The sequence below is a fragment of the Excalfactoria chinensis genome, chromosome 22, assembly GCF_039878825.1.
Source record: "Excalfactoria chinensis isolate bCotChi1 chromosome 22, bCotChi1.hap2, whole genome shotgun sequence".
NCBI classification, from domain to species: domain Eukaryota; kingdom Metazoa; phylum Chordata; class Aves; order Galliformes; family Phasianidae; genus Excalfactoria; species Excalfactoria chinensis.
In genome coordinates, this window is record NC_092846.1 from 2,065,707 (window position 1) to 2,083,827 (window position 18,121).

At 55.2% G+C, this 18,121-nt stretch overlaps 2 protein-coding genes, 1 long non-coding RNA gene and 1 other non-coding gene across 11 annotated transcripts in view; all 4 read left to right on the top strand.

Annotated features, from left to right (window-relative positions):
- Positions 1–10,480, top strand: part of PHACTR4 (phosphatase and actin regulator 4) — a 36,226-nt gene extending 25,746 nt beyond the window's left edge. For all 8 annotated transcript variants that reach the window (XM_072355246.1, XM_072355247.1, XM_072355248.1 and 5 more), the window contains 10 exons: positions 1,377–1,541; positions 1,657–2,016; positions 4,438–5,017; positions 5,586–5,812; positions 6,261–6,411; positions 6,960–7,015; positions 7,729–7,790; positions 8,362–8,499; positions 9,145–9,221; positions 9,533–10,480. In XM_072355246.1, the coding sequence (XP_072211347.1) occupies positions 1,377–1,541; positions 1,657–2,016; positions 4,438–5,017; positions 5,586–5,812; positions 6,261–6,411; positions 6,960–7,015; positions 7,729–7,790; positions 8,362–8,499; positions 9,145–9,221; positions 9,533–9,548 (1,832 nt within the window). In that variant the 3' untranslated portion in view covers positions 9,549–10,480. The remainder of the gene's footprint in view (positions 1–1,376; positions 1,542–1,656; positions 2,017–4,437; positions 5,018–5,585; positions 5,813–6,260; positions 6,412–6,959; positions 7,016–7,728; positions 7,791–8,361; positions 8,500–9,144; positions 9,222–9,532) is intronic.
- A 595-nt stretch (positions 10,481–11,075) lies between these two features.
- LOC140261802 (uncharacterized) lies at positions 11,076–12,311 on the top strand. Its single transcript, XR_011905772.1, has 3 exons — positions 11,076–11,096; positions 11,263–11,309; positions 11,841–12,311. It is a non-coding gene; the product is annotated as an uncharacterized lncRNA (long non-coding RNA).
- On the top strand, positions 11,389–11,594 carry LOC140261866 (small nucleolar RNA SNORA73 family). Its single transcript, XR_011905779.1, has one exon. It is a non-coding gene; the product is annotated as a small nucleolar RNA SNORA73 family (small nucleolar RNA).
- A 1,430-nt stretch (positions 12,312–13,741) lies between the features above and the next one.
- RCC1 (regulator of chromosome condensation 1) lies at positions 13,742–17,462 on the top strand. The gene is made up of 9 exons (XM_072355583.1): positions 13,742–13,951; positions 14,033–14,220; positions 14,488–14,667; positions 14,764–14,860; positions 15,393–15,515; positions 15,626–15,772; positions 16,013–16,132; positions 16,257–16,409; positions 16,845–17,462. Exons 1-9 carry the CDS (start codon positions 13,882–13,884, stop codon positions 17,018–17,020), a joined length of 1,254 nt encoding a protein of 417 aa, XP_072211684.1. The 5' UTR covers positions 13,742–13,881; the 3' UTR covers positions 17,021–17,462.
- The last annotated feature ends 659 nt before the right edge of the window (positions 17,463–18,121 follow it).

Below are 18,121 nucleotides of genomic sequence, written 5' to 3' on the forward strand. Positions count from 1 at the left end.
GTTATTCTAATTGCTGGTTCAAAACCTGCTCTTAGGAGGTTGGTTAATTTTCTTAGGTAAGTTGGTAGTGACAAAAAACAATCCAGAAACCTCTGGGGAGGAAACCTGTGCTGCTGAGCCTGGTGGTGGCCTTGGAATTGGAGTCTGGGGTGAAATGGTGTGAGAAGGGCAGCAGGAACACCCTGCTCTGCCTGAGAAGGGCATGCCAGGTGTGAATGACTAAGGGGAAGCAAGATCCTGCTGGTCTGCTTCCCCTGCTGAAAGCTTCAGCTTGCCAGAGGCAATTGCTGCTATAAAAAGCTGCAGCTCATCTCTTGAGTTTCAGCCCTGGCTGAGGAGGAAACTCCCTCTTGCTGCCATCTGCGCTTCCTGCATTTCAGGGCAGGGCTGCTCTGCATCTCCTTGCAGGAACCAATGCTGTTTGGTTGCAGAAAAGGAAACCTGGAGAGCTTTCAGCTCGGTGCTTTGTGTTCAGCTCCCGCATAACACCTCGGTGTGGGGAAGGAGAGGAGGTCCGGGGAATCAGTCAGAAGTTGGAACAACAGCACAAGCGAGGTCTGACACCTGGCAGGCACTTAATGCTGAACTGTAATTGTCTGAGAGATGGCGGGCTGAAAAATGCCAAGGATTTATAATCAGACCCATTTTGACTCAATTTTTCTTGAGGAGGAAAGCAGTCGTAGAATCACAGAAGCAACAAGGTCAGAAAGGACCTCCAAGATCATCCCATCCAACCTGCTGCCACCATTTCCCCACTGACCCACATCCCCCAGTACAACAGCCAGACAGGCATCCAACAGCCACAACAGGCGCAGCCCCATTAGAGTGGATGTGGGATGTTTTGCATAGAGCAAAACGTGATCTTTGTGCTGAATTGAGGGCTGGAATCATAAAGAAAATAGAGGTGCTTCAGCACATGTGAAGGTACTGTCAGCATCTGTTGTTTGATGTACAGTGGGTGTCTTGGCTCGTGTTGGATTTTGGACTGCAGCACAGAATGTGTGATTACTCCTGAGGTGAGTTGGTGTGGAAGCTGCTGGAAGCAAACAGTGATTGCAGCTTCTTAGTCCATTGGTTTTTAAATGTGGTAGCACTCTTTCTAAATAAGGTGGGAGATTAAAGGCTGAAGAAAGCCCTGCTTGATGGGGTGCAGTACTGCACCATTCTGCTTGCTGCTAATGAAACAAAGAGCCCTCAGCTCAAGCTCCAGTTGCTGTTGCTGTGCTCTCCTGTGCAGAAGGCAGACTGAAGATCTGCTGTTCCTGAAACCAGGGAGCAATCAGTGCAGATCAGTACCAGCTCACCTCGGATGTGTCTCCTCTATCTTGTGCTTTCTGAATGTTTTCTGTTTGCTTCTCTCCTCCCACCCCTTGCAGATGGTGAAGAGCCAGACAAGGTGAATCCGTCTGCACTGAAGAATGGCCACACGGTGCCCATCGGTGGTCCTGGGGTCGGTAACCTGCACAGCCAGGAAGAGGAGGCCACAAAGTCCTCCAGCCTTAGGAAGTCTGTTCTGGTTGAGGAACCGAAGAAAAGACACGGTAAGAAACCAGCTGTATGCCAAGTAGGATTCTTATAGTGCTGCCTATGAATTCTCATCTGATTCTTCTCACCTCCTCGCTGCTTTCTGGTCTCTTACACCAAATGTCTTTGCAGGTTCGTCCAGCAGCCAGCCTGGTTCTGAATCAGAGCCACCTCAGGAGCCACACATTCCCCGCCAGCCTCTGCTTCCCCCCAAAAGACCTCCCTCCACTTCCCAGGAGGCAAATGAACCGCAGGGAAAGGATCCCCCACCTGCCAGCAGCACTGCAAAAACTGAGCCCTCCACCGCAGCCCCCGCTGTGACAAAGACAGTCATTTCCACAGCTGCCCCCTCCCCAGCCCCCAGGACTCTGCCCCCTGTTCTCACCAGTGCCAACACTACTGCTCCTACGAGTACAACCAGCACAGCCCCTGCCAAACAGCCGCCTGTCCCCCCACCCAAACCCACCAACAGGAACAGCAGCTCCGTGATAGGTAAGTGCTTCTGAAGCTGCTGCAGTGGGCGTTCTCAAGCCCTCCCTCTGAGAATCTCTTCCTTTTGTGAGGGAATGTGTTTTATTATGGTGCAGAGGATGATTTATCGTGAATGTCGGGCAGTTTTTTCCCAAAACAGCCCAGCCTGAACTTGAAAGGGTTTAACACATGTGCTGGAGCAGTGTCATTACCAGAGCATCCTGCCATAAGACATCCAGTGTGTCAAACATGCACTCCTCCAGCATTACCTGCAGGAGGGAATCCCTGCCTGCTTTGGGGTGGTGCAAGGAGAGGGCGTTTTAAGATTGTCTTTAAATACTGATGCTTCACTCAGGGCTGGGATTCATCTGTGGACAGCTGGGAGTGGTGGATGGCATGTGAGATCTGTGCTGTGCAGGGCTGTAGTCGATGAGAATCAATGCTTTTAGCATCAATGAAAAGAAAATCCACTGCACGCTGAGCAGTGTGTGCTATAGCTGGTGTGCCAGGTGCTGGCTGGGGTGGTTCAAACTTAATGGTTATACTCAGGCTCCTCCTTTAAGGTCTGTGACAGGGTATTGCTATGTCAGTCACGAGTCTTGTGTCCTGTCCCACCATTGAGTGCTCTTGTGCAATTCGAGCTGAATCTTCACACTTTGAGCTCTTTAATTCTTCAGCTTTCCAAGGAGATGATTTGGGGAGGGCTTCTTAAAGCAGAGCAAGGTCCTGCTCTGTTCAGGAGTTTTATAGGCCTTAGAGGTGCAGCCAGCACTGCTGGGATGAGACAACTTCAATCTGAGCGATAAGCTGCTGTGTGTCAGAGCCCTGCTGACCTTTGGGTTGGGTCAGCTAGTGCAGGTTAGCAGGGAGGCTCCTGGGCCAATCAGTGAGACACATCTGCACTGCTATCACAGAAACTGGAGGCGTTACCCAGGTGTGGTTGGGGAGGCAATGCTGGGAGCCTGCCTCATGTCAAGTAGCCTGAGCCACTGCTCAGAGCACGGGCTGCATCCCTCTGTTCTGTTTGGGGCTTCTTGCTCTAGCAGGTTTTGCAAGCAACCTTGGTATGGTATTAAACACTCCTGTATGCCAGACCAGCTTGATTAGTCTGACCTTGCCTGAGCGCTTGATGAAATACTTTCTTGTTTTCTTTAAGCTGCTTGCACACATCAGAGGTGGTATTTGAAATGCCCCGGTGCTAATTGCAGGAGGTTCTTGTGGTACAAAAAATGTGGCTGAAGACAGCAGTCTGTCAAACCTGTGCTCAGCCCCAGCCCTCTCCCACACATGGGCTGCAGAGGCAAGGAGGGGAGCAACTGGCCCTGGGTGCAAATGCAGATGCAGAGAGGTCTTGCAGCTCTCTGCAGGGCTGTGCATTCCCTGCATCATGGGCAGGAACTGCAGCGTGTGTGCTGTCACTGCAGTGCAAGCCTTGTTATGTTGCTGTGGATCAACAGCAGCAGTAGAATTGGCTTTGAGAGCTCTCTGCTGGTCTCTGATGCACGCTGTGACTCCAGGCATGCAGGAGCTGAAAGCAAGGCTTAGGGCTGGGGCAGCAGCTGTGTCGGTCGATACAGGGGGCTCTGCTCATGGAGGGGATGCTTTGAGTGGCACCTGACCCTTCTCCATCTCCTCTTCCTTCTGCCAACCGCTCCATCCCTTTCAAAACCAGTCTTTCCCTTCCTAAGAGAGACTGGAGCCTGGTCCCACCAAGCCTGGAGCACTGCTGAGGGGATCCTGAAACCCACTGAGCTGAGGCTGATGGGAGCTGAAGGCACTCGGTGTTTTGCACAATCTGACTCTTAATCTACAAGAGGAAAGTCTAAAAATGCAAAACATCCCAAAAATGTGCTCACCTCTCTGCAGCTATGCAGCCTTATCTCGGCGCAGCGCTCCCTGCTCGCAGCACCCTCTTGTGGTTCCTCCAGCCCCTTCTTAGGGCCACCGCTCCGACGTGTCACCTGCAGGTGGCATGGTACTCCTGGGCTGGGTCTGGCAGGTGAGGGGACAGGAGGAGAGCGCTTTGCTGCCCGCAGTTCTGCTGACTGTTGCCTTCAGGTGAGATTTCCCCGAAGCTGTTGAATGTGCGAAGGTTGTGTTAACACAGGTGGAGCCTGTGGTGCCGTGGTTGTCTCAGATCCCTTTGCAAACAGCACTGTGAATACAGCCGCAAAGTGCTCTGCGTACCTTGGCTGAGGCAGAGCTGGATCAGGTCGAGCTCCATCTGCTGTCACTGGAGGGCTGCTGCTGTTTTCCCCGAAGCAGCAGGATGTCCAGACCTCTCCCAGCCTTCTTGATTCTGGCTGCTCTCCCAACTCTCACCTTTGCTGCAAGGACAAACTAGAGGCTTGCAATCTGCTCATTTCTGGCACCCGAGTGCTTTGCTGTGCTTGTTCCACGCTAGCAAAGCAAAAACACCCTTTGTGTTTCTTTTGTTTTCAGCGGAACTTTCTCAAGCAATAAACAGTGGCACAGGCTTGTCCAAGCCTTCCCCTCCTCTCCCACCGAAGAGAGGCCTCCTGCCTACCAACCCACCGGAGGCAGCCCTCCCCTCCAAGCCCCCAGGTGACCGGACAGTGACAGCGAGCCGTCCCACACTGCTGCCGATGCACATGGCACCCACGTACCCACCGCCCTCACCATCCCCACCGCTGCCCACACACATCCCTCCGGAGCCTCCACGCATGCCCCTGCCCAACTCCACCCCTATCTTGGATGCCCCCCGCTCCCTGGACCTGCCCAAGGAGGCCCCCCCTCCTCCCAAAGACTTCAGGTCCCTGGAGGTGTCGAAGCGGACGGCAGAGCAAGGCTTTGGCGAACCTCCTGGGCTGCCCCGGCTGCCCCAGATCCCTTTGCACATCCGGATCCAGCAGGCCCTGGCCAGTCCCCTGCCCGTCACCCCCCCTGCCGAGGGCTCCCATCGAGCTCACTCTCTGCTCTTTGAGAACGATGGCTTCGGGGAGGACAACGGCACGCTGGGCAGGACGAGGTCCCTGCCGGTCACCATCGAGATGCTGAAAGTGTGAGTAGCTCTGTTGCATGGTGATGGTTCACAGCAAGGCACACTGCTCTCACCATGGGGCTGTGATGGTGAGAGCCTGTGTGCTGGGCTGGCTGCTTCGTTCGCAGCCATTTTGCCTGTTGGCTGAATCCATTTCGGTCTCTTAGGAACCTGATACATCTTCTCATGAAATTAACCCTGATTCTGGAATTTCACAAAGGGAAATGTATTCCAGAGTACAAGCGTAGGCTGATGCCAGGAATCTGGCCTGTCTTTAATTGCACTAAGACAAAACAGGGTCCTGGATTTAATCCATTTTGTGGCTTATTTAGTCTTTCCTTTTGCCAAACAGAAGTGGGAGAAGTCCTGTGTTATAACAGAGTTGAACTCGAAAGTCCCTGGGCTGGGTATTGAGAGGGCTGTTTTTCTGCAGTGCTGCTGGCCTCTACTCTGTGCTGTGGGAGAGGGGATGGTGGGGGATTGCAAGGCTGGAGCTGCTCCTCCTGCTCAGCTTCTTGGGCTTGAGTGGAGTCAACAGGGCATTACCAGTGGGGCATGCTAAGAAATGTAATAGTGTGCTTCTCGTTAGTCCAGACGATGAGGAAGAGGAAGAGGAGGTCCAGGAAGAGGAGCAGAATTCAGGCCCACGTGTGTATATCGGGGACGTGCCGTCCATCACCGTCATCCCAATGCTGGTACCCCAGGTCTTGCCGGAGGAGCAGGAGGGAGAGGAAGGGATGAGTGACTCTGACTCGGAGGGGCCCATCCTGTACAAAGATGATGAGGAGGATGAGGAAGAAGATGAAAGCCATAACAGTAAGGCTTTGACATTGCAGCTGTCCTTTTTTTTTTCCTCTGCTGAGCTCGTGCCTGGCTGTATTAAGCTCAGTATCAAAGAGCAGTTCACACAGTGCTTCAAAGCAGCTGGCTCTTGGTTTCATGATGCATCACGTGTCCTCTCTCCTACCTTTTCAAAGCCTGTGGCAGCCAAACCTGTACGCTCATCTGACAAGATGCTCCCACACCAGCTGCAGGTTGCTGATCCCCATCTAGCTGCAGGTGACCTGTGCTGTCCCACCCCTTCAGCTGGAGGGGCATTGCACAGGGATGCTGGCTGTTGCTGTAGTGATCAGACCCAGCAAGTTGGGAGCTGTAGCAAGCTGGGAAAGCAAGCCTTAGGGGGAGCACAACTGCCAGTGGCTCCCTTCACTGCTCTCAGGCACTGCAGTCTTCAGTCCCATCCTACCTCTCTCCCACTCCGCAGGCACGCTGGCTAACAAAGTGAAGAGGAAAGACACGCTAGCTATAAAGCTGGGGAACACCACCACAGTGCAGGAAGAAAAGATTGTCTTCCCTCGGAAAAGCAAAGAGGAGTGGAATGAAATTCGGCAGCAGATCGGGACGACGCTGATCAGGTATGAGGAATGGAGGAGGGTGCTGTGTGTGTGAACCATGGGCACAAGCTGCTGCTTGTCTTAGCAGCCTCTGTTGGAGCATGGCAGGTGGTTGGGCAGTGCTTCTGGGTCAGGGCTGGAGGCTCAGTGTTGCTTTTCCCTCAGCTACCAAGGCTGGAAGTCTCACCTGGAGCAGAGCAGTTGAGCAATGTCTCCTAACAGGGCTGTTTACAGATGTTAAATGCATTGGGAGCGGAGAATCTCAAGGACTACAGTAATATTACTGCTAAATACTGTAAAATACAGTTGACATATAAAGATGTGAACAGCTGCAGGCTGCGTGCTGATGCTTGGGCTGTTGATATTCTAGCCTCTGTCTGTCTGCACTGAGAAGTTGTCCCTAAGCTTCTGAGAGGCCACAGCACCTTCCTGGTTTAGACCTGTGAGTGACCTGCTGTTGGAGTGGAGGGGAGTTGAGCCCAAAGCAGGACAGCAGTGGCTGGTGGTCTTTGTCCCCTGCTGATGGATGAGCAGATAACACATTATGCACTTGTCATGCTTTTCTTTAGGCGACTGAGTCAGAGGCCCACAGCAGAAGAACTGGAGCAGAGGAACATACTTCAGCGTGAGTAGCACAGCCCTAGTGGCTCCGAGTGGTAAAATAAAAGCTGCCTTGTTTTGCATCTGACATTTTAGTCCAAGTGTACATGGAGTTTGCTTGAAACGTAGCCATGGAGGTCTGCGCTTTGCTTACATCGCTGTACTAAAGCCGTAGCAGGGATAGCACACAGTCCAGTTCAAAGCATCCCGTTATGGAAGGGCTGCCCATCCTCTGCCTGACACCTCAGGGAAAGGTGTGCAGGTTGGTTAAGACTGCTCTGAAATGGCACAGCAAAGCTTTTGTTTGGACCGGACTTGTCTTTGTGGCCCAGACATTACAGCATTGTACTTCATGATCCAAAAAGTTCATTGTTCAGTGAGCGCTGTTTCTCTTGGCCATACCTTCTACTGCAAAAGCTTTAAATAAACATATTGGGGAAAGGGAAACGTCGGTTCAGGAAGCTTTACATATTTATCTGCACTGCATTTCTCTTCAAAACTCTTCCTATAATAGCTTTGGGGAGGAGTAATCTGCAGAGTGGTTCTGAGGGTACGGCCATTAATCTTAAATACACAGAGAGCTGGAGAGAATGACTCATTCACGCTGTGTCAAGGCCCACCAGACCACTCTCATTGAGTGGGCTGCTGCTGAGGAAAGGTATTGACGGAAGGCACTTTTCAAAGCCTGTGATGCTAACAGGAAAACAACCTTTGTTTGTTTGTTTTTCCACTTGGCAGCGAAAAACGAAGCTGACCGTCAGGCTGAGAAGCGAGAGATCAAACGCAGGCTGACCAGAAAGGTACTGCTGGCTCTCGTGCTGCGATGGCCATCTGGCAGAGCTGTCGGGGTTGGTGGTGGCCGTGAGGTGCCTGGCTGGGGCTGAAGTCACGAGGCTGTTGTGTAATTGTCCCCAGCGCCCTCTGACCGCGGTGACTTTGGAATGTGGGTTGTCAGAGCTCTTGGCACCACAAGCAGGTTTGGCGCTGACAGATTTGAGCTGGCATCAAGTGTAACAAGCTAGATGAGAACTAAATTTGGCACCTGGTACTTGAAAGGGATGCAGGCCTGCCCATAGAACCATCATTCAGTGGCTGTGATGTTCACATCAGGCTCCTCGAAATCCATTTCCAAAGTAACAACAGCTGGAGAGAAGTTGTGCAGAGCTGCTTTAGCTATGGTGCCTAGGTTACACACTGCTGTTACTCATTGCTGGGGAAAAGCTTCCCATGAATGCCAGTGTCACAGTGAGCAGGAGCTCAGTTCTGTGGCCCAGGACCAGTGAGGGAGCTGCTCTTTGCTGTGCATGGTGTGACTGGTCCTGAGCTGCTCTGGGGACAAGGCAAACAAACTATTTTCATTCTTGTCTTCAGCTTAGCCAAAGGCCTACAGTAGCAGAGCTGCAGGCCAGGAAGATCCTGAGGTTCAACGAGTATGTGGAAGTAACTGATGCTCAAGACTATGACCGGAGAGCAGATAAGCCATGGACAAAGCTTACACCTGCTGATAAGGTAATGGGGAGTGCCCTGGCCCCGGGGAAGGGCAGTTAGAGCAGATGTCCCAGACAAAAGGGTGAGAGCCAAGGTGAATTGTTCCATTCTTTCCACCTCTGGCACCCCCACCTTCTACCACCAGTTCACCTTCGTCCTTGTGTGCTGGACTCAGCCCTGCTTCCTGTCCCCTCCAAGGGGACACAGAGCCTCACGTCTGCCCTGTAGTGGCTTCTGAGTGATGATATAAGAGGATGCAGGGTATGGGGTGTTGGTTGGAGGAGAATGGTTCCTCACAGTCTGAAGGAGGCTTAGACAAGCTGGCAGGGAAGATACCTGTTCTCACCTTCCCTGGCTGGTATGGGGACTGCCCAGCCCTGGTTGCAGAGGAGGTGGAGCAGGTTAAACAGCCTGGTGTGAAGTGACTGCGAAAGGTGGGAGTGGCTGCTGCAATCTGAGCTCCTTCCTCTACCAAAAAGATGCTGAGGGATTCAGGCTTATGTTTAAGATCTGCTGTAACTCTTCACTTTACCAGCAAAAGGTGATACAGGTCAGCCCAGAGCAGGAATGCTGGAGCCACAGCCACCTCCCTGCCATGTCTGAAGCTCACTTAAAATGGGGGATAGGAGATAACAGGAGATAACAGCTCTCACTCTTCTCTTTCAGGCTGCCATCAGGAAGGAGCTAAACGAGTTTAAGAGCTGTGAAATGGAAGTCCATGAGGAGAGCAAGCAGTTCACACGGTGAGTGAGCACATACCATTACAGCGCCTATAGTACCAACCTTAGCAGGGTGTGCTGCACCTCCTCAAGGACTGTGGAATGCTGAGATTCTGCTTTTAGGCTCCATATGCCCAGCTTATCTAGGAAAAAGATAGAAGTAATATGTGCATCGTGCCCCCCCCATGGCTGAGCTGTGTTAGCAGAGCCCAAGAGCTTTGTAAGGCAGATGAAAACTTTGGATGTAACAGCTTTTTTAGCAGTCTGTAATGCCTTCAATCAGTGCTTAACCCAAGTTCCAAGGATGACACTTGGCTTTTTCACTTGGCTTTTAGGTACCACCGACCATAATCTTCCAAGAGGGAACAAGAGACCCAAGAGGACTGGAAGTTCTCTGCATCCCTCACCTGGGCAATACAGCGAGGGCACAACCTCGACTCTTCCAACATTTGCCTTCAAAACGTATCCAGAAAAGGGCTTTCAGCCAGGGAAAGGGGGATCCTGTCTGAATGTAGCATTTCACTGGAACAAACACGTCTCGAGTGCCATCAGGCTGGAACTGAACACTATACCTCGTGCAGCTCAGCAATACGCCTCTCTTCTGGCTCCAGCATCCCTGCCAGACCGTGCACACACAAGCAAACGGTTCCTCCCCCAGCTCCCTTCCTGTTGTGCCAGGCCCAGTTCTCAGCTGCACGTATTGGGAGCAACCCTTTTGTTTCCTCCTCCTTAGCAAGAGGAGAAAAACCAGCTGGCAGCTCTGGTGCCGTTGAGCCGAGGAACGGAGGGCAGATGTTCTAGGAGGGCACGTGTATAGATTTGCTGGGTGCAGAGCCCCGTGCAGACACTGTCCTGGCAGACAACTGACATCAGCCTCGTTGTTTTATGGCTTTGCTTCCGTCTGTCGTTATCTTTTCATGTCCTGAATCACTACTGACCAACGGTTTGTTGTCCTGGAAGGGAATTGTATAGAAATTAACATATGCTGAGTCTTTTTGGTTTTGTTTTGTAAAAAAAAAGAGAAAAATCTACAAAAAAAGAAAACACAGAGGTAGGAAACGTTCCCTCCCCACTCTCTCACACTCGCTGTGATGCGAATGGATCTTATTGAGGTAATTGTGCTCACAGAACCGGGAAATGACTGTTGCCTTTTAAGAACTCTTTGAGTTGGGGAAGCTGTGATAGCAGTCAGTGCTTTTTGATTGCAGCTTCCTCTCAGACGTTTGGTTGTTTCTTTTTACTCTCCCAAATCAGGGTTGAATATTTGCCTTGTCTCATTTTTTACAAGCAAAAAAAAACAAAAAACCTACTGGAAACTTGATGGTTTATCACTGTGTGGGCGGGAGCTTTCAAAAAGTGACCTTAAAATCGTTGTTACCGTGCACAACACAAACCCACCTGACGGCACTGGGCATGAAGGGAGGATCGCAGCGCTGCAGGCCCGTGGGAAGGGGAAGGCCTGGGCCGGGCAGGGCCTCACGGTGCCAAGGCCTACGGTAGGCCGCGGCCCTCACAGCTTCCCCGTGTACAGTACGGCTGTAGACTACAATCATTCGCGTTGTATATCTGTCTCCTCAAACAGATTTTAATTATTGAATAAAAGTATTTTAGGAGTTTGGTTTTTTATTGTTTGTTTAAACAGCCGGTTCGGTTCCGTTTCGGACGCCATCTTTGTGCGCGTGTGTGGAGCCGCCTCAGGAACGCAACCGCCGTTCCCGCCTTCCCACTGCGCACGCGCACGCTCGCTTCCGCCGCGCAGCCAATCCCCGCGCTCTGCACACGGCCCTCTGCGTTGCGCTCGTCGCGCCTGCGCGGTTAGGCCCCGCCCCCTCCCGCTCTATAAATAGCGGCGCCGCGCGGTGCTCGCTCTCTTCAGGCGGCGGGCGGCGGCGTGTGCAGGTCAGCGGGAGGGGGAGGTGGGGCGGGGTGCGGCCTAGGCTGGCCTGGCTTTTCTTTGTTATGTTCAGCCTATTTTCTGCTTCATTGTGCGCTGTGGCGGCTATGCTGGCTGGGAGGGCCCGCACTCCTGGCTCAGCTGGCCCTCACAAGCGTTCTTCTCCCCTAGGCCGGCTGGTCGTGCTGCCCTGCGGCCTAACCCCGCCTGTTGCCGCTGTGAGTATCGCTGCGCTCCGCTTATGTGGATGGAAACGGGGCTGGGGAGGAGAGGGGGGGACATGAAAACAGCCTCAACCCAACGAGGGCATCCGGAGAAGTAGCTCTCTCTCGGCTCTGTCCGCGTGGCGCACGGGAGCGTAGGCCTTCGGGCCCGAGACGTATATTCCCCTTCCACATCGTTGGAGAACAAGCCGGGCCTCGTGTCTGCAGCCTGCATATTCCTACTGCTTCTCTGAGCCCCTCGGGCAGTGACAGAGGAGATAAACCATGCAGGAAACATCCGTACTGAGCAGCCATGGGGCACGTTGTTAAGGGGGGTTTGCTGTGGGTCAGCCCCATAGCGCTGTGGGGTGGAATGCTGGGGGGGGGGTAGGTATGCAATGGGAGCACGTGGCTGTGCTGTAACCGATGAACACATCTCTAATGGGATAGCCGAACAAATCGTGTGCTTCTTGCCGTGTAAAAAGGTGTAAAACCCATTTGGGGCTTTAAAGTAATGAAGTTTTCTTGATGCTTTTGTCGGTGCAGACGCTGGAGATCCGGAGTTTGAACGGCAGCAGCTGAGTCTGTGCAGTGAGGTGAGTATGCACTGAGCACAGCACTGAGCACAGCGTGAGTGGCCAGAGGTGGCTGGATGTGAGGTGTGACATCCAGGCTGCTCAATGGAGTTTAAAGCAGCGTGGAAGGGGCTGTTCAGGGCTGTCAGGCCATGAGCTTCGTGTCCCTTCCTGCTCCGTGGCCTCCCAAGCGGCGCTGATCCAGAGGTGCCTCTCATTGCACTTGGGGTTGGTGTGAGGTGGGTGCCTCGTTAAACCAGCTGGGACCAGCAGATCTTTAAGCAACGCCTGTGTGCTCCTCCAGCCAACCAGGAGGCTGAGGAAGGAGCAGTGATGAGGGGCTGCAGCTGGGGGGGATGTTGTGCTGTGTGTCCACATGGGGAGATCTGCATTTCTAATGTGTTTTTATCAGTGCCTGCCAAATAAATGACTTGAAAACGCTGCTGCTGTGTGGTTATTTCCTATGCTCTGGGGGCTCCTGAATAAGCGGTTGTTTTGGGCTCCGTGTGGTTGGGTTGCCCACCCCCCTCCTTAGGAGATGATGGGGGCTGGTACTGGGAGCTCATGGCTGTGCCGTGTTTAATGCTACCTGTGTTCTGGTCCCGGTAAGTGCTGGTTCGGTGCCCTTTGCAAGCAGTGCTGCTTGCTGTGGGGCTGAGTGGGCCATGGGGGGTTTAGGGGGGGGTTGTTGGGCCTGTTCTAAGGATAACAAGCGATTCGTGGTAAGCGTACTTAGGCCTTGTTTCCCTCTGTTAAGTGAAGGACTTAACGGCTGCTTTTATACCCGTTGGCTGCTTTTTATTGGACCATTGAACGTCCGGAACCGGACCGTAAGTAGCTTTGTTTGATGGGAAGGTTTCCACACGTGGCTCGGGGAGCAGCCCGGCTGTGGTACTGTAATGGGGGGGGGGATGCGGTGGGCTTTAAATGGGAAACCGCTTGGAGGGGGGTGAAGGGGAACCGACCCCTATGGAGCGCTGTATCGGCCGGGGGGGGGAAGGGGCGATCAAGTGCGAGTACCGGCCGGGCACTGAGCGTCTTAGCGCGGGGTCTGGGGGCTTTTTAGGCTCCTCTATGCTGAGATCCCCCCCCAGCTGCCCCGGGATGGGAGGGACGCTCCCGTGTCCCGAGGAGGCGGTCCCGGATCCCGTCGCCGCCAGGGGGCGCTGTGCCGCCCGCCGTGCTTCCGCGCATGCTCGGGGCCGGGAGCGGCGGCGGAGCGGCGGAGGTGGGTGCGCGGCTCTAAGGGGGCGGGGGGGGCACGGAGAGGGGCTGGGGGAGGGGGTCGGAGGAAGGAGGGGAAGGGGGGGGGCTCCGCGTGGCCGTGACGCTCCCGGAGCCGCTCGGACCGTCCGCTCGTGCTCGGAGAAGGCCGGGCCTGCGCGGCACCACGTGGGGTGGGGAAGTGCTGGAGTTTGGGGTGGGGGGAGGGCGAGCGGGAAGTTCGAATCCGCGGCCACACGCGGGTTACGGGGCTGGGAGCGGAGCCTGCGGAGTCTGGGCTAAGTTCTGCGGGGTGGGGACAGCGGGGCTGGAAACATACAGCCACGGGACGTGCGGGGTGTTGGATGGGAACGGGGTGCGGGATGGGAACGGGGTGCGGGACGGGAACGGGGTGCTTGGATGGGAACGAGGTGCTGGATGAGAACGGGGTGCTGGACGGGAACGGGGTGCGGGATGGGAACGGGGTGCGGGATGGGAATGGGATGCTGGATGAGAACGGGGTGCAGGCTGCCCCAATGGAGCTTCCACCTCCCGAGCCGTGCAGTGGTGGGGCTGGTTGGGATGCCGGGTGTGTTTCTGCAGGGTGGGATATAAGGTGAAGCAGTGATGTGTGTTCTCTTAAGGCTGGAGTGGAGATCGGAGGCTGATTCCAGCCGCGGTGCTGTAACACAGTGAGAGCCGGGCTGGGGACAAGCAGGGTTTGTCTCCAGGATAGCCGAGCAACAGCTGCCCTGCCGGCTGGGCAAGGCCTGAACAGAGCAGCTTTCATTGCTCAGATCCCATCCGACATGTCTGCGAAACGTGCTGCCAAGAAAAGCCTCGCGTTGGAGCCATCTCCCGAAAGGAAGAAGCTCAAAGGTAACACCAACCCCGTGGCAGGTTCCTCATCATCCCTCTTCCATTTTCCCCTCCGGCTCCATCTGTCCTTTCTGCCCTCAGTCAGCCACCCGTCTCATCGCACTCAGCCCGGCCTGGTGCTCGTATTGGGTCAGGGGGACGTCGGGCAGCTGGGCCTGGGGCAGGAGGTGATGGAGAGGAAGAAGCCGGCCCTGGTGCAGCTGCCGGAGCTGATGGTGCAGGTGGAGGCAGGAGGGATGCACACCGTGTGCCTCAGCGAGACGGGCAGAGTGAGTGCGCTATGGGGGCCACTGGGGAGCTGGGTGGGGGGCTGAGGGTCCCCTGCAAGCATAGGGAGCTCGGCTGTGTCCAGGAGCAGGGCTTGAATCATGCCTCGCTCTGCACGTGTGGGGCTGCAGCCTCCCTCCCCAGAGCACCTGGATGGTCTCTGTGATGCTTTGGACCTTGGAGGTTATTCAGCCTGGTGGGTTCCTTGGCTTCGCGTGCATCCTTTGGTGTTCCCGTGTCCCATCATAACCACATCCCTCTCTTTATAGATCTACACCTTCGGCTGCAATGACGAAGGCGCCCTCGGGCGAGACACCTCGGAGGAAGGCTCAGAGTGCAGCCCTGGAGCCGTGGAGCTGCAGGAGAACGTGGTGCAGGTCTCTGCAGGGGACAGCCACACGGCCGCGCTGACGGACGACGGCAGGGTTTTCATCTGGGGTTCGTTCCGGGTACGTTGGCTGTGTGTGTGTTGGAAGCTGTGCTGCTGGTTGCTGGATGACATCAGCGACTCATATGTGTGCACCCATCGTCTCTTTTCCACCCAGGATAACAACGGGGTGATCGGGCTGCTGGAGCCCATGAAGAAGAGCACCATACCTGCACTGCTTCAGCTCAATGTACCCGTTGTTAAGATTGCCTCAGGTCAGCAAAGGGCTCACACGGGGGAGGCTGTTCTGCCTTGGGTGAGGGGCGAAGGTCCGGAGAGTTCCTTCCCTATTTAGCTGTGCTGAGCTGGGTGAAACGATGGGCTTCTGTGTCTGCTCTAGCCCCTGTGGTGGTTTAAACTCAGATAGGGTGGATTATTAACATGTTTTACTGTTAGTTAGGAGTTATTCTATACAGTTTAGCTTCCCGGTTGGTTGAGAACGCTTTGCAGTTCCTGCCCTGGCACAGCACGGGGTCAGGGCACTCACCCTGTCTAGATGTGGGGAAGCCAAACAGAGCAACCAGGGAGTTTGCCCAGGATCCAGGTGAGGTTGGGGGCTTCCTCTGAACCACGCAGTGAAAGCTTCCAATGGGGAACCTCCATCAGGAGGAGATCGTAGGTGTGTCCAGTGATCCAGAGGCCACAGAATCCTGCAAAGCTTGGACAGATGGGACCTGGGACGTGGGGTGTCCCCTTGGTGGGCTCTGGGGGGTGACTGCAGCGCTCAGCTCCTGCTTCTCCTTGCAGGGAACGACCACTTGGTGATGCTGACGGTGGATGGCGAGCTGTTCACGTGTGGCTGCGGCGAGCAGGGCCAGCTGGGCAGGGTGCCTGCGCTCTTTTCCAACCGAGGAGGACGGAAGGGGCTGCGTGAGTGGTTTTGGTGCTCAGAAACACTGGGGGCTGCAGCGAGCAGGCTGTGTGTCAATGGGCTCTGGGCAGAGGAAGCTCTCTTATGATGCCTTGTTTCTTGTCCCCAGAGCGCCTGCTGGTCCCCCAACGTGTCCCTGTCAGAGGCAAAGGCAAGATGCGCTTCCAAGATGCTTTCTGTGGGGCTTACTTCACCTTTGCCATCACACGGGAAGGACACATCTATGGGTTCGGCCTCTCCAACTACCACCAGCTGGGTGAGTTTCATTTGCATCCCTGCAGTTCTCCCTCCTTTGGTGGGGCTCCAGAAGGCCCTGAGCCCACTATGCATCCCCAGTGCCCATTGCAGGACATAAGGGATCTGGAAATCACACTTGAGGTTCTGGGTTTGGTTCCCAGCCCCTTCAGTTGCTGGGCTGTGTGAGTGGGGTCAGCGCTGTGAGGATGGCTCGGTGCCCGTGCCTTATATGCTGGGCTTTGTGCATCTCACCCTGCAGGGACCCAGGACACCGAGCCCTGCTTCTCCCCACAGAACCTGACATCCTTTAAGAACTCCACCAAGTCCTGGATCGGGTTCTCTGGTGGGCAGCACCACACCATCTGCGTGGACTCAGAGGGTGAGTACAAGTGGGATGGAGGGGCTGCCAGACCTGGGGCAGGAAGGATCTGGCCGCAGCCCTCCAGCCTCCTGTGGTTCCTGCCCTCCTCACTCCACCACTCCTGCTCTCTGTCGTTCCCCAGGTAAAGCCTACAGCCTGGGCAGGGCTGAGTACGGCCGGCTGGGCCTTGGGGAAGGGGCAGAGGAGAAGAGCACACCCACCGTCATCCCAGACCTCCCCAGCATCTCTTCTGTCGCGTGCGGTGCATCGGTGGGCTATGCTGTCAGCAGTGATGGTGAGTGCTGGGGGCCTTCTACCTCTCCCAGCCCATCCCTTCCCAGAGCTCCATCACACACTGGGCTGGGACTCAGCTCTGCCCCCAGGCAGCCCCCAGCCCAGGGGCAGCAGCTGCTCAATGTGTTTTTATGGGCAGAGCCCAGTGGGGCTGCTCAGAGAACTGAGCCATGGCCTTACTGCCATGGGAGCTCCTTGTGGGCTGTATGCAGTGCCTGCAGCTGCAGGAAGGATTTGGTGTGAGGACAGGCAGCACGTTGGTGTGTTTGCATTGCTCCTTGGGGGCAAAGCGCTGGCTTTAAGGCAGCCCATGCAATAAAACAGCGTTCTGTGGGAGGCCCAGATGCCTCCTTCCTCCTCTCCCCCCTACCCAACCTACCCCTCTGGAAGCCTTTGGTTACCCCCCTTGCCCAAACTCACATCACCTCCTTTGCAGGACGGGCATTCGCATGGGGAATGGGCACCAACCACCAGCTGGGCACCGGCGAAGAGGAGGACGTCTGGAGCCCCGTGGAGATGACAGGGAAACAACTGGAGAACCGCCTGGTCCTGGCTGTGTCCAGTGGAGGCCAACACACAGCCCTGCTGGTCAAGGACAAGGCACGGAGCTGATGGCTCCATTGGGGCCCAGTGGGATCGTGGAGCCCACGGGTGCCTCCTCCTGCCATCAGCCCCAACTCGGGCAGCTGCTTCCCAGCCCCAAACCACAGCGGGGAAAGGCCGAGGGCTCCCAGAGCCGTGTCTTCTCAGGTGCCCCGTCTTCTGTTTCTGTGTTGCCTTCCAGGTACCTGCACTGGGAAGGGAGGTGCTGCGAGGATGGATTTTATACATTAAGTTATAGCAATAGTAGGGGGTGTGGGGGGGGTGGAATTGGAAGCTGTGTGTGCTTGGGGCTGGTCAGGAGGCTGGGAGCTGTACAGCAGCCGATGCTGGATTTCTTTTTTAAAGCAAATGTAAAGTATTTTGGTTGATTGAAGAAGAGAGGGAAGGGTCGGGGGGGGGTGGGAGGGGGAAAAGATAATCTCGAGGTGTTTGGAATAAATAAGAGTTTTGATAAGTGCTGGCCTTCCCTCTGTGCTGAGCAGGATGGGCTGCTCTGGGGGTCACAGTGCTGAGTGATGCGGTGTGTGTGTGCAGCTGTGGGGTTCGGCCGCAGGGTGGCAGCAGTGGGAGGAGTGCTGGGGGTGGCAATGAGATGGGGAGGGTCTCCATGGGGTCCTGCTCACCCTGTGCTGTCCCTGTCGCCGCTGGGAGCTCAGGCAGAATGGAAGAGCCTGGAGTTGAGTGTTGAAGCTGACGGGTTGCATCGTGGAGGTGTTTGTTTGGTGTTAGGGAGCAGGTTCCTTAATGAGGCTCTGGCTTGGAGTAGGGGTTTGGTTGGGGTTTGCTGCCCACAGCCCTTTGCTCTGCATGTTTTAGGCTGGTAGGGACAAGCTCGGAGGTGCAATTAGTGCTGAGCATGAAGCTCTGCTGCTCGTCTCCCACCAGCACAGAGCAGGTTGGTGTCTGGACCCAGACATCATCCCTTATTGCCCAGCAAGGAGCCCATTCCCTGCAGATCACCATCAGCACGGGCTCACCCCAACCTAACGCTGCACCTGGAGACCATCACCCTCCATTCAGTGCTCCTCCATCACCCAGCATGACCTGGTGGGGGGAGCAGCTCCTTTTCTTGGGCCTGATTCCTGAGGATGGGCTCATTTCCAAAAACAG

What these genes read in the sequence shown, in the direction of transcription:
- RCC1 (XM_072355583.1), top strand. Translation starts at nt 13,882, where the DNA reads ATGTCTGCGAAACGTGCTGCCAAGAAAAGCCTCGCGTTGGAGCCATCT. An exon ending in GCCTCAGCGAGACGGGCAGA is followed by an intron (nt 14,221 to 14,487) that starts GTGAGTGCGCTA and finishes CTCTCTTTATAG; the next exon opens with ATCTACACCTTCGGCTGCAA. An exon ending in CTCCAACTACCACCAGCTGG is followed by an intron (nt 15,773 to 16,012) that starts GTGAGTTTCATT and finishes CTCACCCTGCAG; the next exon opens with GGACCCAGGACACCGAGCCC.